The sequence below is a fragment of the Salmo trutta genome, chromosome 14 (assembly GCF_901001165.1).
Source record: "Salmo trutta chromosome 14, fSalTru1.1, whole genome shotgun sequence".
Classification (NCBI taxonomy): domain Eukaryota; kingdom Metazoa; phylum Chordata; class Actinopteri; order Salmoniformes; family Salmonidae; genus Salmo; species Salmo trutta.
The window spans coordinates 20,439,228-20,466,080 of NC_042970.1; the positions used below are offsets into that span (position 1 = coordinate 20,439,228).

The following is a 26,853-nucleotide window of genomic DNA, read 5'->3' on the forward strand; positions in this document are numbered from 1 at the left end:
ACATGTCAAGCTGTGGACATAAATCCAGACAAATAGATTCAATGGACCAGATCTAGATGTAAACAGTCATTTGCAAAGTTGTGTTTATACAACCCTTGAATCCACGCTTCACTGACATGACGGTCACAGGGAGAAGCAGGACCGTTATTTATGCAACATTTTGTTTCAGCCTTGTGAGCACACCACCCTGTTGCAAGAAGAGGCAGTGAACATAGGGACATGCCACCTAGACTCAAGCTTACATCCACTTTCATTATGAGAGCAGATCATAATCATCTTCAGCCTTCTTTTGAAGAATGCATATCAAAAACGAACTTCATACAGTATGACCTCCAGGGCTCTCTGACATCCAGGGTTCTCTGACCATAGTGTCAAGCCAATGTATAGAGAGAGGCCTTGTGAAATAAATCATTGAGAATTCAGCCATCTCTATTTCCCATAACTATCCCTCCTAACATTATATATAGTATATATATAATACATGCTCTCTATAATAATTTATTTTTGAATACACAACTCTGCTTGTTTTTCTCAAGGTTTCGGCTCTTCCTCTCACTGTGAGCTTAAAAAAAATAAGAAGATGCTGAGTTTGTGAATATGACATGAGAATATGAAGAGAGTAAGAGTTATTTTCTCCGAGGCTGGTGAGTTTCCATAATTTATTCAGCCTTTCCTTAATTGGCTTTATCTACTGGTGCGGCCAGCTATGGTTTGGGGAAATGGCAAAAAATGACAGGGAGAGATTAGCAACCACAGGCCATCCGTTGGTTCCCATCTGTCTATTCCATTGACACTTTCAGTATTATTCTTTGAGAAGTCATTGCTTCATGTGTTTTGAATATCGTAGGCTCCAATGAATAGATACAATAGTATGTTATCAGAAATAACCTAAAAGTTTGGTATCAGCCTATGTGATAATTTTGTGTAACATTGTGTAAGAAAAAACACCACTATGTGAATCTAATTCTGCTCTTGTGAAATGACTGCAGTTATGTTTCGTATGTGCTGTACATGTTCTGTACCTGCTCTTGAATATACATTTATGTTGAAAAATACAAAAAAGTAGGATAAGAAATAAATATACATGATTTACAACTACATGTATATATAAATATTCAAATATTGAATTCAAAGGGTTTGTTATAGCCAGGGCTAATCATCTGTCAGTGCACAAGCAGACTGGCTTATGTAAACATGACAAACTCTTAAGTTCTATTTTCGTTGATTTAGTGTTTATATGTGCGGAGGTAAACTAAATGTGGCTCGTATTACGCCACTTCATTGGTGTTTACAATTAAATACATTCAAATATTAAATTAAAAGGGATTGTGAGGTCTTTTAATTGTGCAATGGTAGAACTATGATTCCAAACCAAGTTGGATGTTTCACTGCCATCAGTACTGTAGACAATTTCCAAACTCTACTAGCGAGGAGCTCCGAGAGACAATGTGATATTGGCAGTATATTAGAGGTAGACTTTTCAGAGTAACACTTTCTCTGGGAAACAGGACAAGGTATTCCTGATATGTTGCACTGAGTTGAGGCTGAAAAATAGTCGCTCCAGAAACTGTATTTGTTGAGCACATGCACCCCCTAATGGCATATTATGAGAATGCAGCATGGGCAACTCTGAATTCATTACTTTCTTCATGTTCCCACTATCTGTGTCGAACTGTTGTCTGTGAATCACATAGAAAAAAAACCCACTTAAAACATAAATATGTTTTATTATTTAGTGCATGCCTGAAACTCCAGTACAGCAAGGAAAGAACGTAACATTTTAAAGAAATTGTCACATTGAAACTGTGGTTTCAGTTAAAGGCCCAATGCAGTAAAAAACATGATATTATTGTGTTTTATATTTCCACTAAGAGGTTGGTAGAATACTGTGAAAATTATGATAATGCCCTTTTAGCAAGAGCTGTTTCCCCCTCCCTACTAAGACAACAACCAGAGAGTCCAAGCTGAAATTCTCTTGCTAAGGGAGTTTAAAAAAAATATATTACCATTTTCATTGGAAGCAATGAATACATCAATATGTAAGGTACTTAATTGTTACCCCAAAATGATTTGATATGAAGATAAAAACAGCAGCATTGGGCCTTTAACACAAAATAAAAACAATATTCTAAAATCTTCAATGTAATTTGTCAGATGTCAATTTGGAAAGAATGTATGTAGTTGGTCCCAGGGTATAAAGGGTAACACACAAACCTAAAAATACATAAACAATCTCCTATGTCCTCCCACACCAGCTGTGGTTTTCCCATTCACGCTTAGCTTCAGGTCCATTTAAAGCACCTCCAGTCTCGAATGCAACACCCTCTATCCAAGTTAAAAAAATAAAACCAATAATAATTATAAAAGTAAGAAAATAATGTCATAAAATTGTATTTTACGTATTACCTTTCAAATGTAAAAACAAATGTTACAGAGCGCAGGACAGGAGAGGTGAGTAGTGAGACAGCTCACCATGCTACATATTCATTGCCCAAAACCTGTTGTAGCCAGGGCTAATCATCAGGTTTCTGTCAGTGCACAAGCAAACTGGGCTTATGTAAACATAAACTATAAAGTTCTATTTTTGTTGATTTTGCGTTTATATGTGCTGGGGGTAAACTAGATGTGGCTCGTATTACACCACCTCACTGACGTTTCTTCATGATGAGAGTGCCGACCAGCACTCCTGAAAGCAGAATCACCCCAGCTAGCAGCCATTTAATTATGCTCTCCTGAGACCGTCGAACGTCTGCAGCAGCATCTCTGCCAAAGATCTCTGCAAAACGGTCCTTTCAAGGAACAGAGACAGAGCTAGATTAATACAGTGAACTATGTGTTAGCAGCCCAGCTGTTTGCCCCAATACTCCTCTGTAGCTTCTCCCTTTAGGGTAGTCTATCATGGTATTCTCTATTTCTAAGAGAGAGAGAGTGGGTGCAGCAAAGGATGCGCACGCACACACACACACAATAGTGTTGACAATGAGAATGTATTACTAAATCCCATAACAAGGATGTATAAGGTACAGAGTAAAGTATCAGCTCCAACCTACCCATCCTCCTTGGCTCTGGATCCAGGGCTGGATATGGTTGTCCAGGTAGGTGGTCATCCAGTCTGCGATGCGCGCCACCAGTGGGCTCATATCCTTCTCAACACACTCAACACACAAGGCCCCGCCGAAAGCAAACAGACCCACCACGCGACCCCAGTTGACCCCGTCCCTGAACACTTCGTCCATCACACTCTCAAAGCTGTGGTAGGCTGTGGCAGGGGTGATGTGGAGCTGGGAGGAGAGGTCACTAAAGGCGCGGGTGTAGCGCAGCTCAAACTCATCCACTGAGTCCCGTAGTGCTGCTTTCACTGGCTCCATGCCCCCCTGTGGAGATGAGGGCTTTGCCAAGTTGCTTCTGCTGTTCCCCACAGACCCATTTGCAATGGCCTCATCTCCCTCAGTCCGTCCACTTGCACCCTCCAGCCCCAATTGACAACATGAATAATTCCTCTGGGACAGTCTATAGCTTATAAAAAACACCACCAGTTCCCTGTTACTGTAAGACATCTTTTCCACCTTCTATGAACCCTCTTTATCCATTGACTTTTCACTCTATTTGGATTCCCAGGGCTCTCCTGCCATACCTCACACTGTAACTGAGATGTTCTGGAATAAATGCTTGCTGTCTGGCAGTTTCCTCTGGGCTGCAACAAGTTATCACACCCTGGAAGAAAAAAAACACACTCGCACACAAATTCTCTGGTGCAGAAAACATGAAAACACTGGATTCTATTGTTCATTGTTATTAAGAATGGAACTCTGCCCCAGCAGCATCACAATCACCTTGAAATACTGCACTGCTAAACCCAGGTCTGTTGGGTATGGTAGATGTTTCTTCTTTTTTTTTTTTTTTGACACATACTGTATGAAACTTATTACGCCATACCATTGGGGCGCCGCTTTGATGGTTGGTAGCAAGCTATCAGTGTTGGCTATGTAAAGCTATAACCATCATATTAATTTCCACCAAACAATGCACTTCTTTGGCTATATACAACGAACCAGCTAATATAGCTACTATTTTACATTATAGCACGTTTGACAAGAGTGCATAACAAATTGTCAAAATGTGTTTTCTTTAATGCTGCGCTACTGCCATATAAATTGATTTCAAAGCTCAAAAACAAACGTATTGAGATCAGGTTAATATCACCTAGGGTACAAGTGACAAACAAGCAGTAATTTCTTAATATGGTATTCATAAAATTTGTAAAATATATGTATTTATGTATACGTAACTAGCAAATTAGCATCGCCGCTACCTAGCTACACATGACAGCTGCTTTTACACTCACTATACAAGCTTCCCATCTCCATAGCAATATTTTCTAAACCAATCCTTTAAAATATCATGGTCTGTCATACTTACAATTGCAAATAAGACTGAAGTACCTTTCAATAGATAAGTATCGATTTTTTAAAAGGTAAATTCCATTTTTGTGCATAAAAGCATTTAAAATAACGACATATTTCAAGCGAATTGGAGCGGCGAGAAGGCCAATAATGCCATTGGCCAGTTTTGTCACGTAGATCGGATGTTCCGCCTTCTCATAAAATGAACCACCAATCAAAGATACACCGGAAGTTAAGATCGTGTTCAAATTATCGCGGGCAGATTATCCGTGTGTTCCCCAAAGATTTTGGAGTATAATCAACTCTCTAGTATAGAGAGCGGCGCAGCGGTCTAATGCACTGCATCTCAGTGCAAGAGATGTCCCTAGTTCAAATCCAGGCTGTATCACATCAGGTCGTGATTGGGAGTCCCGTAGGGCTGCGCAATTGGCCTAGGTTTGGCCGGGGTAGGTGTCATTGTAACAAAGAGTGTGTTCTTAACTGACTTGCCTAGTTAAATAAAGGTAAAATATATACAGTACCAGTCAAAAGTTTGGACACACCTACTCATTCAAGGGTTTTTCTGTATTTTCTACATTGTAGAATAGTGAAGACATCAAAACTATGAAATAACACATATGGAATCATGTAGTAACCAGTGTTAAACAAATCAAAATATATTTTAGATTCTCCAAAGTAGCCACCCTTTGCCTTGATGACAGTTTTGCACTCTTGTCATTCTGTCAACCAGCTTCACCTGGAATGCTTTTCCAACAGTCTTGAAGGAGTTCCCACATATTTATTTTATTTTTATTTCACCTTTATTTAACCAGGTAGGCAAGTTGAGAACAAGTTCTCATTTACAACTGCGACCTGGCCAAGGTAAAGCAAAGCAGTTCGACACACATAACAGAGTTATACATGGAGTAAAACAAACATACAGTTAATAATACAATAGAAAAGGCTGGTAACTCTAACAAAATCATCCTCTGCAGCAGAGGTAACTCTGGGTCTTTTCTGTGTTGGTCCTCATGAGAGGCAGTTTCATCATAGCGCTTGATGGTTTTTGGGACAGCACTTGAAGAAACGTTCAAAGTTCTTGACATTTTCCATATTGACTGACCTTCGCATGTTAAGGTAATGATGGACTGTCATTTCCCTTTGCTTATTTGAGCTGTTCTTTACATAATATAACTTGGTCTTTTACCAAATAAGGCTAACTTCTGTATACCACCACTACCTTGTCATAACACAACTATTTGGCTCAAACGCAGTAAGGAAAAAAATTCCACAAACAACCTTTTAACAAGGCACACCTGCTCATTGAAATGCATTCCAGGTGACTACCTCATGAAGCTGGTTGAGAGAATGCAAAGAGTGTGCAAAGCTGTCTTCAAGGCAAAGGGTGGCTACTTTGAAGAATCTCAAATATATTTTGATTTATCACTTTTTTGGTTACTACATGGAATCGTGTTTTTTTCATAGTTTTGATGTATTCACTATTATTCTGCAATGTAGAAAATAGTAAAAATAAAAACCCTTGAATGAGTAGGTGTGTCCAAACTTTAGACTGGTACTGTTAGGGTTGCACATTTTGGGGAATATTCAGAGATGGAAACTTTCCATGGGAATTAACAGGAATCTATGCAAATTAATACCATTTAAATGTAGATGCTTTTTGCATTGGATATATTTACCATATCATATGGAGACAGAAACAAACCTTTTACCTTATCATAAGTAGACAATTACAAATTATTAAATCCTTCCAAAATAAATAAAATAATTTGTTACGAATTGAACTTTAAATGAGTTGACTCTTTCTTCACATAGGATGATTTCACTGAACAAAAAGGGAATATATATATTTTAAATTCAACATACATCTGTAAAATGAAAGCCTAGGAACTAAAGCTTTGATTGTCTTCCTCTCAGGCTTCCATGTCTTCTCCCTCGACCTACTCAATGTCCACCTCTTGAATATCAGAGGCCTCATCTTCACTGTCACTTTCCAACCTTGAGGATGGCTCATTGTCAGGCTCAAAAAGCCTTAAATTTGCCTGGATGGCAACCAATTTTTCAACCCTTGTATTGGTCAGCCTGTTGCGTGCCTTGGTGTGTGTGCTCCAAAACAAGGACCAGTTGCACTCTGAGGCAGCTGATGGTGGGATTTGGAGGATGGTGGAGGCAACAGGGGAAAGAGCCTCAGATCCACAAAGTCCCTTCCACCAGGTGGCTGATGAGATATGTTGCCACGACTGCCATATTGCATATCCATCCCAAAGCCCTTGCTTGGAAGTGTACTTCGCCAGACTGCCAAGAACATTGCCCTCATCCAGGCCAAGGTGGCGAGACACGGTAGTGATGACACCATAGGCCTTGTTGATCACTGCACCAGACAGGATGCTCTTGCCAGCATACTTGGGGTCCAACATGTACTCTGTATGGGCTTCAGGCAGAAGTCTTCATGCTTTTTGATGCATTTCAGAACTGCAGTTTCCTCTGCTTGGAGCAACAGTGAAGTGGGCAGGGCAGTATGAATTTCTTCTCTTACATCTGCAAGTAGAGTCTGAACATCAGACAGGATGGCATTGTCTCCCTCAATCCATGCCATGGCTACTGCTATAGGTTTCAGGAGTTTCAGGCTGCTTACCACTCTCTCCCAAAATACATCATCCAGGAGGATCCTCTTGATGGGGCTGTCCATATCGGCAGACTGTGATATGGCCATTTCTTGGAGACTCCTCCAGGACTGTAAAACATGACAACAGCACCCCAACAGGTGTTGCTGGGCAGCTTTAATGTGGTGCTCTTATTCCTCTCACTTTGCTCGGTGAAGTAAATTGCTGCTATAACTTGATGACCCTTCACATACTTAACCATTTCCTTGGCTCTCTTGTAGAATGTATCCATTGTTTTCAGTGCCATGATGCCCTTGAGGAACAGATTCAATACATGAGCAGCACAGCCAATAGGTGTGATGTGAGGGTAGGGCTCCTCCACTTTAGACCAAGCAGCCTTCATGTTCGCAGCATTGTCTGTCACCAGTGCAAATACCTTCTGTGGTCCACGGTCATTGATGACTGACTTCAGCTTACCTGCAATGTAGAGACCGGTGGGTCTGTTGTCCCTTGTGTCTGTGCTCTTGTAGAATACTGGTTGAGGGCTGGAGTTGATGTAGTACATTATTCCTTTCCCACAGACATTCGACCACTATCAGAGATGATTGCAATACAGTCTGCTTTCTCTATGATTTGCTTGACCTTCACTTGAACTCTGCATCCAGCAAATTAGTAGATAAAGCATGTCTGGTTGGAGGGGTGTATGCTGGGCGAAGAACATTCAGAAATCTCTTCCAGTACACATTGCCTGTGAGCAGAGGTGAACCAGTTGCATACACAGCTCGAGCAAGACATTCATCAGCATTTCTCTGATTACATTCCTCCATTGAGTCAAAAAAAACTTCTGATTCCAGGAGGACCATGAGCTGTTGCTATCGATAAGGTGTCCGATTCAACATTTTCACCTCGAATAGAAGTAGAGGGACTTTTGTCAGAGGTTTCTTGTTGTGAGCACTGAGGGAACTTTATGCACTTGGCCAGATGATCTGCATCTTTGTTGCAATCTTCACATATGATTTGGCATAGTATTGGCAAATGTAGACAACTTTTCCAGTGAAATGTCTCCACACATCAGATAGTGCCCGTGGCATTTTCCTGTAAAGATTAGGGAAAAAATGAGTAAAAAAATATATTCAATTCCATGTACAGATAAATAGTTAACAGTTAGATTCAATTCCTTTGTAAGATAAATGTTTTAAAATAAAACATGTATGGAAACAGGTGAATTAACACTCAGTTAGCAGGTCAAAATCCACAGGGTAGCAAAAACTGACTTGCAGAAATTGTTAACAAGTTAGAAATGATTTAAAATACACTTTGCTGTAAGCTACCATTTACTATTAACAAAAAAATAGTGTCATACAAAATATATTCACACCACCCATTATTGTAATCAAAACTTACCAGAAAGCAAGTAGTCCTTTGCTCAGACAGTGTAGTAGTGTGGGCTCAATAGCATCTCATTAGCGTGCAAGATCTTGAGAATCAACTGTACATGTGATGTGCAAGTGCACGTGATGAGAGTGCACTGTGCATGCAGAGGGTTGCAATTCCATTGAATTGAGGATAGTTTAACCAAAATATGCCACAAGACCTAGAATTTCCATTTGTATCCCACAAAAAAGGTTCACTGTTATAAGCAAACGTTTTTGATGAATATAAGCAAAATTCCCCAAATCCAGGGCTTAACTTCCCATGGAAAACTTCCCGGAAAGTTTCTGACCCTTTGCAACCCTAGGTAGTGTATATATATATATATATATATATATATATATATTGTTTTATTACAACGGAGTATATTTGTATAATGGAGGGGCACAATAACATTATATAGTGTTAGTCAAATGAAGGTTCTTTGAAAAAAGCTTTATTAAACCAATTTCTTTGTTTAAACAAAAGTGAACATAGGTATGTATACATGTTACCCTGCTATCTCTAAAATTGAAATGACAATAATACATCACATGGGAGGCCAATCCATATGCCTATAAGTGAACGTTTTTGAATTTCACTTAAAACTGACATTCTAAATGTATGCATAATCTAATGTAGGCCTACTAAATATGTACAATGTTCCCACCAATATTAGCTACAGACACCATACATTTTCTTTTGCACCATTTCAGCATACCTTTATCTGGAGCCAGACGTTTTAACAGCTAGTTTCTATACTTGTGTAGTTCCTAATCTATGAATTAGTAATTGTTATTTACTTAAACTGAGCATCCCACTGACTTTATGAAGTCTTAATTTGTCCTGTCAGTCTCTCCTACGTTCCCTGACATTCCTATAACCGAAGAACTGCAGAGTGTAAGGATTACCTGCACCAAACCCTCATGCTTCCCCTGTACCGCAGGTCTTTTAGGCTGCTCTCATTTTGATTCATCATCTTACCAACCCATGGCACCTTATTTAGGCCTAGAGTCTGTAGTAGACTAACAGAAGGTGATTCAGGTTTTTGATCTCCCATCTTGATAAGGACCCATCTCTATTTTAGGCCCCGCAATGCTTGGAGATCTCTCTTCTGGCAGGTTTGATTTTCCTTAAGATGTGACATCCACAGATTTTGGTGTGTCAACTTGCCCATTCTCAATGGAACAGTCCTCTGGTTCCGACTCACTATCAGACGAGTCAATAGATATGGGTTCTGTGTAAGTACTTAGCTTGAGGGTACAGTTAATTGTCTCGCATTGCTTTCTTTGGTCTGTGTTAAGTGCCGGCCTAGACTTAAAGGCCTTCTCCACTGACGTGATGGGGAGCTTGGTTTTCTCCTCAAAGTCCATGTCATGCTTCAGTCCCTTGAGTGCCTGCATGTCAAAGCCAAGTAGCACTTTCAATTTCCTGGTCTCACAGTCTCCCTCACATGACCTCCGTCGATTAGCGAAGTGACTGGCAATGTCAGACTTCCAGAGCCACAGGCTTGCAGACAGCTTCTCTTCTTCCTGTGAAGTTAAATAGGGGCAACGATTGAAATAGGTTGTGAGAAAGGCTTTGCGTGCTTCATAAGTCTTGTGCTCATAGTTCCTGGGGTCCAACACTAGATCCACAGCCTCCCCTGGCTTGTCTATATTCATGGGGGAATATACATCATTTTTTATCTTCATCCTCTTGGAGCCAGACATGGGTTGGGAGGGTAGCTGACGCTTTAAGAACCCTGCACCAGAGGAGTTGAGTGTCAAGGCAGACTTTGGTCCCAGGCCCTTCTGGGCCCTTCCCACAGCTCGGCACTGCACAAGGTGCAGAGTGATCGTGGAGGCCACCATGTTGCTGGTGTAGACGCCCAAACAGTGGATGCACTTGTACGTCATCTTCTTCTCCACAGGGTGCATTGTCTGAAGCACTTGGTGTCGTTCTCTCAGATGCTGTGACAAGGCATCAGATATAGGGCCCTTGAGGATGGTAAAACATAGTGGGCATAGGGTCTTGCCAACCTCATTGCTGCCAGATATAGTGGCTTGACTTCTGGCAAGCATGTCATTCTTATTCACTGGCATCTTTGAAGGCAGACTCTTCACTGGAGTGTGGAAGCTGTTCTGGGCATGGGAAGCCATAGACTGCTCCTGAGCAGCTACAGGTTCCTTCATGTTATAGGTTATAACAATAAGCTGTATGATTTTGTTCTTAGCATGCCCAATCGTGAGGTCAAAGGTAAGTGGGGAGGCGGCTGGAGGACCAACAAAGTCATCTGGATGAGCCTGCCCCACATGATCTAGCATTTTCTCCACATTATTAAAGCTGGCATGACACTGTGGGCAAGTGAGCCCATGGATCAGCATGTGGTTAAGCAACGTGTCACTGGGCAGATATCGGTTGCAAAGCAAACACTTACTGGTGAAGTTGTGGATCTTCATGATATACTTTGCAATTGCCCATACCTTCTTAGCCCTGTGTGCCTTCTCAAAATGAGCACTGTACAGGTTTTCAGGGAAGAGCTCATTGCAGACCGTGCACATTTTCCACTTCTGTGTTTGGGATGTAAGACTAGCATTGGCACCTTCTCCCAAACCACCATTACTAGGAATGGTCAAACGCTGGCCAGCAATAGAGGACTGACTTGTCACATTCTTTAGTCCAGTAGGTCCCTGCTTTAGATGGACCCCCACCATATGGCTAACCTGTTCAGACGTCAGGGTACGACCCCCAGTCATCACAGAACCCTTCTGGGCCATCCCATAGCTTTGCGGTCTGGACACCACAACATTAGCATGTCCAATCATGGTTGTCACCTGAGAGCCAATGCGCTCATGATATTCAATGACATGCTGCACCAGCGCCTCATAACTACGGGTGGAGAACTGACAGCGCTTACAGAGGATGTTGTTGCCGTTGACAGCATTGGCTCCATTTTTGACTGATGTTTCTGAGACCATGGCAACATAGGGTGAGACTACATGCTGGAAGTGCTCCCTGTAGATGTGCCTTCGCACAACATTGTACAGAGGGTCCCGGAAGTTACACTTCTTGCAATAGTACATTGCCTTCTCCACCTTGTTATTTGCTCCCACAGCAGCCCCCTGGTAGCCCCCTAGACCCTGACGTGCCACACTAGATATGTGGAAGACCTTGACATGCGTTTCCATTGTCTTCTTGCTCGCAGTGAAGGTGCAGTAAGGGCAGTTGAGCAGGATGCGGTTCTCAAAGTTGTGCCTGTGGACATTTCGGAAGTGGTTTTTGTAGCCCGAGTAGTACTTGGAAGAGAAGTTGCACTCTGTGCAGCAGAAAGGCTTTGACCGGTACTCCTGTAAAAAAAACACAAAAACAGGCAAGTTTGAAAATGTGACACTGCACCTAACAATGTTGTTTAATTTTTCTAACTTTGTAATCACAACATTTACAAAATTGAAATGGTTGCTCCTTTATCCAAAACTAGTTGTATTTATGATTGTGACAAACAAAGAAGCACTATAATCATTACAAGCCCCAGAATAAGGGGTCATTCAATTAATAATCTTGTCCTTTTTCTAGTGTGAGTGATTTACCTGTGTTTTTGAGAATGTCGGATCCCATGAACAAAGTTCCAGGCAGACAGTATTCTTCACATAGTTCTCATCTGGGCAAAATTCTTTGAGATCCTATGTGAGAGGGACAATTATTCTGATCAGAAATCACAGTACTGTATGCTGGAACTTGTCAAATTAGATTATATGCCTATTAACTTCTACCACCATATTTTTTTCGGAAGCACAAGTGACAAAAAATATGAGTGAAACTCTTACGTTAGGCACAGACACACAACACTAGAACCTTAGTGATAGGTAAAAGCTATGACTTGTTTTATTTTTTATCTCACCTCCGCTTGCTCCTTACAGTACTCCAGTCCAATGTCACAAAGTGCCGCCTTCACCTGTTTCCTTGCTCTTCGTATCCTAGTGAGGTTGTTCACAGGGAGTTGATACATCTTTCCAGACTGCAAGAATAAATCACGGACAATTCTATTACTACTCATGTCAAACCCATATGGCCTGCTCATACCCAAAGTTAGCCAAGTACCTCAACTCCATGATGATTTTATCCAGGGTTGATCTCAGACTAGTGTTTTTTAAACGAACCACTGACTTGCTATGAAGTCAATACAAAAAAAAGTACATTCTTAAACCCTTACCATGTAGCAGTTTATCCTCTGATGTTGCTAGCGTTTGTTTGTTGAAACGTTTAATAAAACATCAAATACAACCGTTATTTAATTGGCACATGCGCATCTTAGAGCAACAGCAATTTAGAAACAGTCGGTGGTTGTAGCATTAACGTCTTATTAACGTCTTATTAACGTTCTCATTAACGTCTTATTAAAAAGTATGCATTTCAGCAAACAAAGAAATGAACGCAAGAGAGGACAAACATTGTAATGGTTGAAGAATCGACTGTGTTGTAGGCTAATAAAAAAACGAGTCTACACTCAACTCCGTAGATGAAATCATCGTGGAGTTGAGGTACTTGGCAATAACGTTTTAAGATTTTTTACATTCGAAGATCATAACTAAATCACAAACAGCATTGATTGGCACAGACATGATGGGACTTCAGTTCTGGTACAATATTCTTCTCATCTATTAGCTTCCCGTACAGCTGAAACGTCCTCATGTAGCTATGCGGTCGTCACTACTTACCATAGCCACAAAAGCATAAACCCCGCCCATTTCTACAATTTATCTTTAAGTGATTTTAAACCTAACCACACTACTAACCTTAAATTAAGACTAAAAAGCGAATATGGGCCTAACGCGTTAGAGAATTTAGCTAGCTAACATCACTTAGATCTCTGATGGTTAGTTACAAATCCTTTGTCAAAGGTTGGTTATCTAGCTAACGTTATGTTTAATGTTAGTCATCATTATGAAGTGAGGTAAATAAAATACACAATGGATGCTAGTTAGATACCTTATTTGTTAGCTGGCGTCAGTTTAGCAGAAGGCGAACTGGCTAGCATGCAGTAGCTAGCCAATGTCTAGCCGACCAACTAGCTAGCCGATGATAGCCAGGCATGTTTGTTCGCTAGTTAACTTGCCGCCATAACTAGCTAGATAACTAGTTATACAAAATGCTGCGCCTCAACTCTAACCAATCTTACCTGGTATGTCTCCGAACCCAACCACACAAAACACTGGCTGCCCAAATGGTTTGCTGAGATAAATGCTAGCTAACAAGTAACGGTAGCTCGTTGGCTAACAAATGAATCCAACTCAATGATGCGGTTGTTGTTCGTCCTCGCCAAGCCGGTGGTGCTGTTTAGCTAGTAAGCAAAATCTCTGCCATCTGCAATATACGTAAAATTAATTGCTAGCTAATAGCCACAATATGTGGGGTGGATTTCTAATGCATATTTTACAGCATACATGGCAAATTGGACTGTTACAATTGACTCCGACAATCATCAGCACTTCTCTTGAACGTTCCCAACTAACCCGAGCCAAGTCAATCCAAAATGGCGAGGAGGAAAAGACGGAAGTGAATGTTTGGGGAGATAAGTTTTAAATTTACAATATTTTTTCTGAGATATATGCTTCCCATAGTACTGAGTATCTAATTGTTTCAAAAGTCACACCTATGTTTCTTGGGTGTAAAATCAAGGAAAGTGGTCCAAAAGCATCATATATATTTTCTTTGACTGGACCCACCCACCTATTCCACGACATGTGGGCCCATAGAAGACTAGGCCACAGACAGAACAATGAGCTAGTTATACAAAGTATTTGACTAGGCTACTACACCCTGACCCTGTGATATAGTTTTAGTTAGTTTTGCCAATTTTTCTCTAGGCTAGCAACTGTAGCCACCACCATGAATAGGCTAAAACTATTTAACTAAACAATCTACAGCATGGATGCTCAACAACAAAGCCATGCACTCAGATAATTTTTCTTTCAAGAGACTTCCATGAAATTGGAAGTAGTATCTTACAGATCAATATATAGCTTACAGATCAATTTGTACAAATGTCCATACCACACTGTGCCCCTTTGTAACACAGCACACAATAGTTTAGCTAGTTCAGGAGATTTTTGAGGCAGGTTTTGGAGAATTTTGATGGTACTTCTGGTCACCCCAGTGGTTCCATGACCTCCAACACAACTGTGCGAGGTCCGGTCATCACCAGCCTGGTGACCTGGCAGTAATCCAGGTGAAGAATGCTTTGCCCATTCACCTGACTCACCTAGACATACAATAAGAATCAGGAGAATGTCACCAAAAAATTGGCCTACATATTAATATATTACTGTGTGTGGCACTATGTTTGCGTTACCTTAACCCCTGCAGCAGCAGCAGGGCTTCCAGGATCGACTGCCTGGACGTAAACTGGGGCCATACCTCTGACCACAAAGCCCCAGCCCACATCCCCATCACCTGACATGCAAAACACTGTTATAAGGGGACTATATTTATTTCCCTACAAGATACTCCCCTACATATTTATTTGGACAGTGAAGCTACAACTTTTAATTTGGTTCTATACTCCAGCATTTTGGATTTGAGACTCGGCAGAAGGTCCGAAAAAGAAGACTATTATTATTATTCAAGAATGTTGTTATCAGTGGCGATTTTAGCATGTACATTTTGGTGGGGCAAAAAGAAATGTGGGATGCATGCCCAGCAAAGCCACTGCACAACACTAAACAATCCATTAATTGCACTATAATGGTAACTGTTCAAACAGTCAGCTCATCTCCTTTCCAAGACCCCAACTTTCTTTTGGTTTTCTTATTGGAATGAGGTCACACCAATCATCATAATTTTATTAGCCAATAAGCAGCCTTCTTTCTCGGGACAGGGTAATACCCGACCAGGCAGAGCCTCAGGTAGTCTATAGTGTCCATTCTGATGATCAAGCTGTTCTCGACCTGATTATTTTACCTCCTTAGAAGAAATTACTTTTATTTCTAATGTTATTATGCATAAATAACCACAATTAGTATCAGAGAGAGTGGTGTTGTACAGTGGGGGGGGAAGTATTTGGTCACCTGCTGATTTTGTACGTTTGCCCACTTACAAAGAAATGATCAGTCTATAATTTTAATCGTAGGTTTATTTGAACAGTGAGAGACAGAATAACAACAAAAAAATCCTGAAAAACACATGTCAAAAATGTTATAAAATGATTTGCATTTTAATGAGGGAAATAAGTATTTGACCCCTCTGCAAAACATGACTTAGTACTTGGTGGCAAAACCCTTGTTGGCAATCACAGAGTTCAGACGTTTCTTGTAGTTGGCCACCAGGTTTGCACACATCTCAGGAGGGATTTTGTCCCACTCCTCTTTGCAGATCTTCTCCAAGTCATTAAGGTTTCGAGGCTGACGTTTGGCAACTCAAACCTTCAGCTCCCTCCACAGATTTTCTATGGGATTAAGGTCTGGAGACTGGCTAGGCCACTCCAGGACCTTAATGTGCTTCTTCTTGAGCCACTCCTTTGTTGCCTTGGCCGTGTGTTTTGGGTCATTGTCATACTGGAATACCCATCCACGACCCATTTTCAATGCCCTGGCTGAGAGAAGGAGGTTCTCACCCAAGATTTGACGGTACATGTCCCCGTCCCTTTGATGCGGTGAAGTTGTCCTGTCCCCTTAACAGAAAAACACCCCCAAAGCATAATGTTTCCACCTCCATGTTTGATGGTAGAGATGGTGTTCTTGGGGTCATAGGCAGCATTCCTCCTCCAAACACGGCGAGTTGAGTTGATGTCAAAGAGCTCCATTTTGGTCTCATCTGACCACAACAATTTCACCAGTTGTCACCTGAGTCATTCAGATGTTCATTGGCAAACTTCAGACGGGCATGTATATGTATTCTTGAGCAGGCCACCAGGTTTGCGCCCTGCATTGCGGGCGCTGCAGGATTTCAGTCCTTCACGGCGTAGTGTGTTACCAATTGTTTTCTTGGTGACTATGGTCCCAGCTGCCTTGAGATCATTGGCAAGATCCTCCCGTGTAGTTCTGGGCTGATTCCTCACCGTTCTCATGATCATTGCAACTCCACGAGGTGAGATCTTGCATGGAGCCCCAGGCCGAGGGAGATTGACAGTTCTTTTGTGTTTCTTCCATTTGCGAATAATCGCACCAAATGTTGTCACCTTCTCACCAAGCTGCTTGGCCATGGTCTTGTAGCTCTTTCCAGCCTTGTGTAGGTCTACAATCTTGTCCCTGACATCCTTGGAGAGCTCTTTGGTCTTGGCCATGGTGGAGAGTTTGGAATCTGATTGATTGATTGCTTCTGTGGACAGGTGTCTTTTTTACAAGTAACAAGTTGCGTTTAAGAGTGTGCTCCTAATCTCAGCTCGTTACCTGTATAAAAAACACCTGGGAGCCAGAAATGCAAATCAATTTATAACATTTTTTACATGCGTTTTTCTGGATATTTTTGTTGTTATTCTGTCTCTCACTGTTCAAATAAACCTACCATTAAAATTATAGACTGATCTTATCTTTGTCAGTGGCAAACGTACAAAATCAGCAGGGGATCAAATACTTTTTCCCCCACTCTATGTGTGTGTGTGGATCTTCATTAAATCCTTGATCTGGAACTACTGCTTCCTCATGTTCTGAACGGACACCCTGTGGCAGTTGCTACCAGCCTAAAATCCAGCACCTAAGTTTTTTTCTATCCTTTTTATTGGTCCTTCGAATTCATAAACAACACATATTTTACAGTAACAAATTGTGCCTACAAACTGTTAGGGCCTACATAAAGCTGTTCCAACAGCAGTCCCAACATCTTACCACTGCTACACCTGGCTATCAGCGGAGCCTTGTCTGGCAGCAAAACAGTTCATTCAGCCTCATTTACTGCCTTTTAAAAAACATAGCTGATATGGCAGACTTGCTTAAACAAATGTGGTTTCTACTGACAATTGAGAAGTACAAACTATAGCATAAGGGGACGACAAGCTGATAAGAGGCAATCCGTAATTTCAATTAAGACATTAATGAGCGAGCGACGACGGACGTAGTCAATTTAACTATTTGTTTAGCACTTTTGAAATGTACAGCGACAGAATTCAGAATATGGGCCGTTCTTACAGTGTTCTCCCTGTACAAGCCAGCAGCATACCACCCTGCATCCAACTGCTGGCTTGCTTCTGATGCTAAGCAGGGTTGGTCCTGGTCAGTCCCTGGATGGGGGACCAGATGCTGCTGGAAGTGGTATTGGAGGGCCAGTAGGAGGCACTCTTTCCTCTGGTCTAAAAAATATCCCAATGCCCCAGGGCACCCTACACTGCCCTGTGTAGGGTGCCGTCTTTCGGATGGGACGTTAAACGGGTGTCCTGACTCTCTGAGGTCATTAAAGATCCCATGGCACTTATCGTAAGAGTAGGGGTGTTAACCCCGGTGTCCTGGCTAAATTCCCAATCTGGCACTCATACCATCATGGCTGTCTAATCATCCCCAGCTTACAATTGGCTCATTCATCCCCCTCCTCTCCCCTGAAACTATTCCCCAGGTTGTTGCTGTAAATGAGAATGTGTTCTCAGTCAACTTACCTGGTAAAATAACGGTAAAATAAATAAATAAACAAGTCAGAAATGTAGGATAAATAAATGGGGCATATAACCAGACAATGACAGCTCTTACAATATTCAATGATTACATTTCTCTGAAACAGGTTATAGGCTATAGTCACCACCAAGTTAGAACGAGTTGAAAATAGACCAAATTATTAGGGTGAGGCATATTGAACGCCATTTGTATCTTGGCGTGTCAAAAAAGATGCACGTTATATAACACTATTTGACACGTTAAATAAGCTTTTATATTTGACGTGTCAAATAACACAAATCTATTATTATGCTGTGTGTGCTGAATTTGCACGTGCAAGCCAAGCACCACAACTACTATGTGTTTACAAAACCGCATTGGTGAAAATAGACCAAATCATTAGGGTGAGGCACATGGGCTACTAACAGCTTACTACACAACATACACTTAGTATTACGTTACTTTTTTAGCTACAGTATAAATTTCTCCCTCGCATATTACATAATTTATGCAGTAACATACAAGACTTTGCGATTTCCAACTTGTGTAATCTTTATGTACAATGGCCGATGAGCACCAATACGTTTTATCTATAATTTCTCTTCATTATTTCTCATCATATGACAAGGATTAAAAAGGATTTGCCAGTAGATTGTCAACTTCATGACAACTGATGATGACTGCTAGCTAAGACATTGAAAGTGAGATGTTGACATGATCAGTCCAATAAAAGTTACTGTAGATATAACATGATTTGATGTCATTCTTTCTGTGGCCAATGACCTTGAGCCTTCTTGGATGGGCACTTCTAATATAACTCTATGGCAGAATTCAAGAGGATAACATTTTCGAGCTCTAATCTTAGAATTGGGGATGACATACTGTCCCATGAGTGACAGAAAACTGAGCCAATCATGACAGAAAACTGAGCCAATCAGGTGCAACGCTCTGTATTTTCTGCTGGCTAGCCCCACCATCACAGAAAGCACTGAGCTAGGCTGGAACACCAGCATTTTGGAGCAGCCTTACTCAAGAAAGCAAAAAAGAGACCATGTTTGTATGCGGCTTTATTAACTCAATTACATGTAATTTTTTTTACATCGTTTGCAAACTGATATGTGACACGTATTAATGCCAAAATAACAAATATTTTGGCATCTGAGGTGAAGGTAATTGGCACACTTAACTAGCATGGCTACCACAACATTCTGCAGTGATATGCCATCCCATCTGTTTGTGGTTAGTGGGACTATCATTTGTTTTTCAACAGGACAATGACCCACACCTCCAGGCTGTATAAGGGCTATTTGACCAAGAAGGAGATTGATGGAGTGCCGCATCAGATGACCTGGCCTCCACAATCCCCTGACCTCAACCCAATTGAGATGAGTTGGGCCGCAGAGTGAAGGAAAAGCAGCCAACAAGTGCTCAGCACATGTGGGAACTCTTTCAAGACTGTTGGAAAAGCATTCCAGGTGAAGTTGGTTGAGAGAATGCCAAGAGTGTGCAAAGCTGTCATCAAGGCAAAGGGTGGCTACTTTGAAGAATCTAAAACAGAAAATATATTTAGATTTTGTTTTTAAGCACTTTTTTTTGGTTACTACATGATTCCACATGCATTATTTCATAGTTATTCTACAATGTAGAAAATAGTAAAAATAAAGAAAAATCCTTGAATGAGTAGGTGTGTCCAAAGTTTCGACTGGTACTATATATATATGAGAGGACCACAAAAAGCATCATACTAATTGGTTATGATAGAAGTAATTTAAGAAGGCTAGCAACTGGGAGGCTGGGGAACCAGTATTACCTCAAATTTTTTTACATTTTTTAATTTAGCCTTTATTTTTAGTAGGCAAGTCAGTTAAGAACACATTTTTATTTTACAATGACGGCCTACACAGGCCAAACCCGGATGACGCTGGGCCAATTGTGCGCCTCCCTATGGGACTCCCAATCATGGCTGGTTGTAATACAGCCTGGATTCGAACCAGGGTGTCTGTAGTGACGCCTCTAGTACTGAGATTCAGTGCCTTAGAGTGCTGCGCAACTTAGGAGCCAAATGTAATGGGCTAAAGGTCAAAAGGTAACATCTCACAACGGGATGAATGATGCCATGCTCCAGCAAGGCACGGCAGAGCTCCAAACCCTGGCGCCTGCTCTCTGTCTTTCCATTCTGTAGCAACCAGTCGATCAACTGGCAGCCAGGGAAGGAGCGCTGGTATGCAACACCCTGCGCCTCCCTTAGATGCAGAATGGAGTCTCTGCCAGTTATTACACTGCAAAACACACCGCACACACAAAACATGTCACATCCATTTTGCACTCGAGAGACAGAATGAATGGAACAGTTACACACAAACTTCTGTACACAATTGGTAAAGTTGAATGTTTCAGTCCATAATCACCAAAACCAGCACATACTGAGAACATAGGCCGTCATTGTAAAATAAAAGATTCAGATGATGTGGCTACCCTTCTTCCTAAGCTAGGCTTGACTTCTTCAAGGGCACCAGTTCCTACCAGATAGAGACCCCCAGGGTAAACAAAGTAGTTCTTACTGCTTATACAATCGTTGTCCTTGGATGAAGACCTTGACGGTGTTAAATGGAAATATGCCATCATCCTTACGGAAACGGTACAGCAATTTTGCATCCTTGAACATAGGGTACTTGTCACAAACTAAAGAGATCAGAAAAATGTTTTCACATTGTTCTACTTTATAGTTCAGCATTTTGGATCTCCTGTATCAATGTTAGTATATTGGCAAAGCTCCTTGGCTCTTGGTATCCCTGATGTAGGAGGAAGTGTATAATAGGAGTTGAATATACACTTGGTCCTGTGTCAGGGCCATAGGCTCTTGGAAAAGCTCTTACTATGCATTTTATATCCCCTTAGAGATGTTACTGTGGTGCCCAACAGTACCATGGTGCACAATGTCATGGTCCATAAGGTGTTGCATGAGGCAGACCACCGTTGCCCGATCGAGAGCTTCCTTGTGGCTGATCAGCCAGTCTGTAAGCTCTTGGGCCACAAAGTAGTTGGGGCTAAGTGCGCAGATAGTACTGTCGGTCCTTGATCAGTTTGCCATTATGCAGACTCAATGTTGCAGTGAGATACAATGTACAATTAATCAGCTATAACTAGTATAAGTAGGCAAGGGCACATTAAGAAAAATATTGAAACATGTATTTAATCAATTTCAGTTATGACATTTCTGCATGCTATATTGTATCTATTATTGTTAGATTTTTATGGGAAGGTCAGCTGAAGAAAATATGTGAACTATCTGAAATGAATTTGTTGGATTTCAACACAGTATGTTTCTACAGGTAGCATAACTGTAAAGAAAACCAAGCATCTATTTCTCTCTTTCTCTCTCTTCCATACCTCAGTTGTTCTACAGCAATCATAATTTCAGCCTTGTGCAGTCTGGTCATTGCTTTTATGTTTATGCTGCTTTCCATTTTCTCCATGTTCCTTTACTGACACTGGTCTAAAAAAACTACTAATTTCATTAGAAGCCAGTATGTTTACCAAATAATCAGTGCCCAGCAGCAGCCTCTGACCATGTGGGATAGATGTTGTGCATAAACCCAGAGAGAGAGGGAGAGAAATCCTAATGGTGTTTAGAATAACTGCAGCACTCACATCAATCAGGAGGACTCTTCGTTTCTGATGAGGTATTCTCATCAGAATCTGTTCTGCCATGGACAAAAAAAACTTAAGAGAAAGCTAAACCAGACCCTATGACCAAGGGGCCAGACTGGGTGGAGGGGGTATTGAGAACCACAAGCCACCATCGTCATACTTACTTACATTTACGTCATTTAGCAGACGCTCTTATCCAGAGCGACTTACAAATTGGTGCATTCACCTTATGATATCCAGTGGAACAACTCCTTTACAATAGTACATCTATATCTTTTTTGGGGGGGGAGGGTAGGGGGGGGGTTAGAAGGATTACTTAATCCTATCCTATTCCTTAAAGAGGTGGGGTTTCAGGTGTCTCCGGAAGGTGGTGATTGACTCCGCTGTCCTGGCGTCGTGAGGGAGCTTGTTCCACCATTGGGGTGCCAGAGCAGCGAACAGTTTTGACTGGGCTGAGCGGGAACTGTGCTTCCGCAGAGGTAGGGAGGCGAGCAGGCCAGAGGTGGATGAACGCAGTGCCCTTCTTTGGGTGTAGGGAATGATCAGAGCCTGAAGGTACGGAGGTGCCGTTCCCCTCACAGCTCCGTAGGCAAGCACCATGGTCTTGTAGCAGATGCGAGCTTCAACTGGAAGCCAGTGGAGTGTGCGGAGGAGCGGGGTGACGTGAGAGAACTTGGGAAGGTTGAACACCAGACGGGCTGCGGCGTTCTGGATGAGTTGTAGGGGTTTGATGGCACAGGCAGGGAGCCCCGCCAACAGCGAGTTGCAGTAATCCAGACGGGAGATGACAAGTGCCTGGATTAGGACCTGCGCCACTTCCTGTGTGACGCAGGGTTGTACTATGCGAATGTTGTAGAGCATGAACCTACAGGATCGGGTCACCGCCTTGATGTTAGCGGAGAACGACAGGGTGTTGTCCAGGGTCACGCCAAGGCTCTTAGCACTTTGGGAGGAGGACACAATGGAGTTGTCAACCGTGATGGCGAGATCATGGAACGGGCAGTCCTTCCCTGGGAGGAAGAGCAGCTCCGTCTTGCCGAGGTTCAGCTTGAGGTGGTGATCCGTCATCCACACTGATATGTCTGCCAGACATGCAGAGATGCGATTCGCCACCTGGTTATCAGAAGGAGGAAAGGAGAAGATTAATTGTGTGTCGTCTGCGTAGCAATGATAGGAGAGACCATGTGAGGATATGACAGAGCCAAGTGACTTGGTGTATAGCGAGAATAGGAGAGGGCCTAGAACTGAGCCCTGGGGGACACCAGTGGTGAGAGCATGTGGTGCGGAGACGGATTCTCGCCATGCCACCTGGTAGGAGCGACCTGTCAGGTAGGACGCAATCCAAGAGTGAGCCGCACCGGAGATGCCCAACTCGGAGAGGGTGGAGAGGAGGATCTGATGGTTCACAGTATACTTACTATGCATGCTCTGTACATTCTGACATTATAAAAAGCCAATATAAAAAAAATGAATTAAGGAAAAAATGACAGGGTAGATATCAGACAATGACACAACGCTAGCTTTCATTCACTGCTCAGTATACCCTGAGGGTCAATAATGACGTTTTTCCTCATATCACCACAAGGGGTCAGCATAGATCTATAAATATACAATTTGGCTACCAGAACTCAGGAGAAACCCCATAGAAATACAGTTATTTACAATTAGCCTATTTCTAACTCTATGGTCCACTCTTTATGCTTTTCCATATAATATAACCAGAAATCAAATAATAACACATACAAGTGGAATATAAAGATTTATTTTCAGTGGGCTAGTCATGGACTAGAGAGAGAGTATAGGCTATTTGTTTATTATGGGTGGTGGTGGATTATTGCAAAGCACAACAGCTCTATTAGAATTCTTGAATTATGTTTTTGATTGATGGACTTCCTCTTAAACATAAAGACCATTGTCCAAATACAATTGTGACTTTAAAACTGTGATAGTCTTATGTTATTTATATGGAAAGTCAGATGGTAATTTAGTGCGTCTACATTTTTAATAACTAGCCCTATTGACTATAATATATCCCTGGACATATAGCCTACAGACTACATATTTAGTCCTCAGATGCTTTGCATTCCAGCATCAGTTCCCTTGTGGTCTTTCACAATAAACTATTTTAATACATCAAGTGGTGAGGTAGTGTGTGAGAGAAAGAGAAACATATGCACAAATTAAATAAAGTAGGCCACAGTAGCCTGTAAAACGTGTCGTCTACAATATGTCTTTGCAGGTCTATGTAAAAAAAATGTTGGGCATCATTCTACATTCAACCTTTGTTGGATTGTCAAAACGCACACATCAGCTATTATGCAAATTACCCTTCTCGTCGTCTTTTTATTGGAGAAGAGCAGGGAGGTGTAGTCTATACCGTGTGACATCATGCAACGGTTCTTTATGAAGAAAGTGCGCTCGCAAGCATAAACCAGTACAGCTACACACATGCAGAGCTTTTGGCCCTGCCGTGGACTCAGAGCACCTTTCTTCTATCCGATTAAGAGGACGGTTTTCTTTCCATTTTTACGCACGCGTGTTTTCACTGTAGATTTAATTTGACGGACTTACTAATTGTATGAAGCGTCTCATCAATAGTGCAATTGTTGCAAAAGACTGCATGAAAGAATAGAGTTTTGTGCCCCTTGGAAGTGGCCAAGACAAATAGATACTGGAAAGAATGACCGCCGAATCGCATACAAATCTGGGTCTGCCGAAAACCCCTTTGGGTTATGTCAGTGAGTTCGACTTGATGAAGTTCGAAGTGAAGAAGGAGACAATGCAGGGGATTGATCACTCGTTCATTGGGCCGTGCAGCGAGCTCCAGAGACCGGACTCAGTCTCCTCTACCCCGGTCAGCACCCCTTGTAGTTCGGTGCCATCGTCACCGAGTTTCAATCCGGGTGAGCAAAGGAACCCTGATGATCTTTACTGGACGCCCAGCAGTGGAGGTTATTCTCAGCAAATGTATCCCCACACTTTTGGCCTGACACCTGAGGACGCAGTGGAGGCCCTTATCGGTACCACAGTCCACGGGCACCAACCCACTCCGAACGGTCACCAACAGGCTCTCCAAGCAGAATTCGAAGGGTACGGGGCGGCACATAACCTCAACGGCCATGTCCAGCAGTACCCTGGACTTATCCGTCAACCCGACGGTCTCTCGGGTCACCCTGATATGCAAGATATGCACTGCCAAAATCAATATCACCACAAGCAGGACCTCGACAGCTCGGCTCCGCACTCACCCGACTCCCAGCTTAGTGCGCACCACCTCCATCAGCAGAATCGCCACGACAGACGACTCAACGTGGAGAGCGCCTTCTCGGACGACCAGCTGGTCTCCATGTCAGTGAGAGAGCTCAATCGGCACTTGAGGGGTCTGACCAAGGACGACATGATGCGTCTGAAGCAGAAGCGCCGAACCCTGAAAAACCGTGGTTACGCACAATCGTGCCGCTACAAACGCGTTCAGCAGAAACACGTTCTTGAGCACGAGAAGACCAGCCTTGTCACACAGGTGGAGCAGCTGAAGCACGAGCTCAACCGACTGGCACGCGAGAGGGACGCATATAAACTCAAATGCGAGAAATTGACTGGTTCGAATGGTTACCATGAAACTGGGTCTACCAGTGACAACCCTTCCTCGCCTGAGTATTTTATGTGAGTTTATTCTTTGTACCAGCTACCAAAGTTATTTTACTGATTTTATTGATAAGCTTATTTGTTTCAACAATATTAATGATTTCATACCAGTTATTGATGCAAACCTACCATTTAATTCACCTTTTCAAATTAAGATAATAAGATTTGTAATATGAATCTATAATCAATCGTGCATGCTGGACATGTATGGAACTGTCTATTTAGTAGGTCTAAAATCTGTTGTACATTGTCACACATGTCTTCGTGAAAATACTTTAAATATTTCCTCTTACTTTTGTTGAATTGAATAACCAGTCTGGTTCATGAAATGACATAACTTCTGGCTACATGTACTATCCCTACTCTCAATTTAGTCTTAAATGGATTCATCCATCAAAACAATTTGAAATTATTTGTATTTTTTGTGTTCAAATCTTCACTTGAGTGGTATTCATGTGTTAATTCTGCCTATTCTAACAAATGATGGGTGATGATGATGTATCTCCTTGTGCTAGATATCCTTTTATGTTATATTACATTTTGAGGAGCTGGTTCTGCTGGCCAGATGTGGCTAATGTTTTTGTTGTTTTCTTTCACATACATTTGTGTTATTTGTACAAGAAAAAGTGCGAGATTTTTTGAAAATATTATTCATGCATTATTGCCTGCAAATGACCATTATTGTTACCTGTCCAGTTGTGTTGAAATCTATTGTCATCTGCTTTAGACTTGTAAAGATCAATAAAGCCATTAATACTTTTATTCTGCAACTTTGTGTTTAATCTGTTGAGTAATCATTGGATCCACTTATAGACATTGTGCTGGCTCACTTAGCTATGTATTCATTTGGAGCTGGTCTGATTAATTCATTGATTACATTTATTGAGCATGGAAGCCAGTGGCTATAAAATAAAAATCATATTTATTTTTCCAGAGTATTTTGTTTTTACAGAGAAAAAGGTTTGCTTCATGTGGCCATATTGTTAGCAGTATAAGAATAGTTTTCTATAAAGAAGAAGTGAAGTGCGACTGGCAGACATAATGTAAAGGAACATCTTGCTTACATCTAATTAGGCTAATTGATGTAGAAATATTTAAATGCTGAAAAAGAAAGACAGTCATTACAACAAGAAGGAGCTCAATAAAACACAAAATTCAAAGCTGTGACAAATGTGTTTTAGAAAAATTGTTATACAAATACATTTGAGTAATTGATTAAAACAAATGTCTCTTCATTTACACTCTTTCTTCCACCTTACTATACCTTCTATTATTACTTTCATCATGGAAAAACAAGTGCACCTGGCGCGTAAATCAGGCGCCAAGTAAGCTGCAGAATCCTTTTTTAAAAGTCTGTTCTGTGCACTGCATACAATATATCACACAAATGCCTGTGCTGCATAATACACATAATCCTACACCATTTTACTCATTTACTTGTGTGGAAGAAAGAGCAGTGAATGTCCCCAATGCACAGTATAACATTCCAGGTTATTGGTACTGTCATGACAGGAACAACGTTTTTTGGCATTTATAGTGAAATGTAGTTGTATTTATTTATATTTTTACACACAGTTATTGCATTTT

At 41.6% G+C, this 26,853-nt stretch overlaps 3 protein-coding genes across 5 annotated transcripts; 1 reads left to right on the plus strand and 2 right to left on the minus strand.

Moving 5' to 3' along the window:
• Positions 1-1,707: 1,707 nt before the first annotated feature.
• On the minus strand, positions 1,708-4,570 carry LOC115207590 (bcl-2-like protein 1). 2 transcript variants are annotated; one of them, XM_029774812.1, is made up of 3 exons: positions 4,420-4,570; positions 3,051-3,714; positions 1,708-2,789 (listed from the first exon to the last, which is right to left on the minus strand). In XM_029774812.1, exons 2-3 carry the CDS (start codon positions 3,555-3,557, stop codon positions 2,646-2,648), a joined length of 651 nt encoding a protein of 216 aa, XP_029630672.1. In that variant the 5' UTR covers positions 3,558-3,714; positions 4,420-4,570; the 3' UTR covers positions 1,708-2,645. The 2 variants fall into 2 exon arrangements, with proteins under 2 accessions (XP_029630672.1, XP_029630673.1); XM_029774813.1 differs by lacking the exon at positions 4,420-4,570 and adding an exon at positions 3,834-4,359.
• Positions 4,571-8,848: 4,278 nt separating this feature from the next.
• On the minus strand, positions 8,849-13,943 carry LOC115207591 (activity-dependent neuroprotector homeobox protein). Of its 2 annotated transcripts, none has more exons than XM_029774815.1 (4): positions 13,572-13,943; positions 12,294-12,410; positions 11,983-12,075; positions 8,849-11,742 (listed from the first exon to the last, which is right to left on the minus strand). In XM_029774815.1, the coding sequence occupies exons 2-4, from the start codon at positions 12,399-12,401 to the stop codon at positions 9,547-9,549; spliced, it is 2,397 nt and encodes a 798-aa protein (XP_029630675.1). In that variant the 5' UTR covers positions 12,402-12,410; positions 13,572-13,943; the 3' UTR covers positions 8,849-9,546. The 2 variants fall into 2 exon arrangements, with proteins under 2 accessions (XP_029630675.1, XP_029630676.1); XM_029774816.1 differs by lacking the exon at positions 13,572-13,943 and adding an exon at positions 13,382-13,560.
• Positions 13,944-24,022: 10,079 nt separating this feature from the next.
• On the plus strand, positions 24,023-26,036 carry LOC115207592 (transcription factor MafB-like). Its single transcript, XM_029774817.1, has one exon. It carries the CDS (start codon positions 24,302-24,304, stop codon positions 25,286-25,288), a length of 987 nt encoding a protein of 328 aa, XP_029630677.1. The 5' UTR covers positions 24,023-24,301; the 3' UTR covers positions 25,289-26,036.
• Positions 26,037-26,853: the final 817 nt, after the last annotated feature.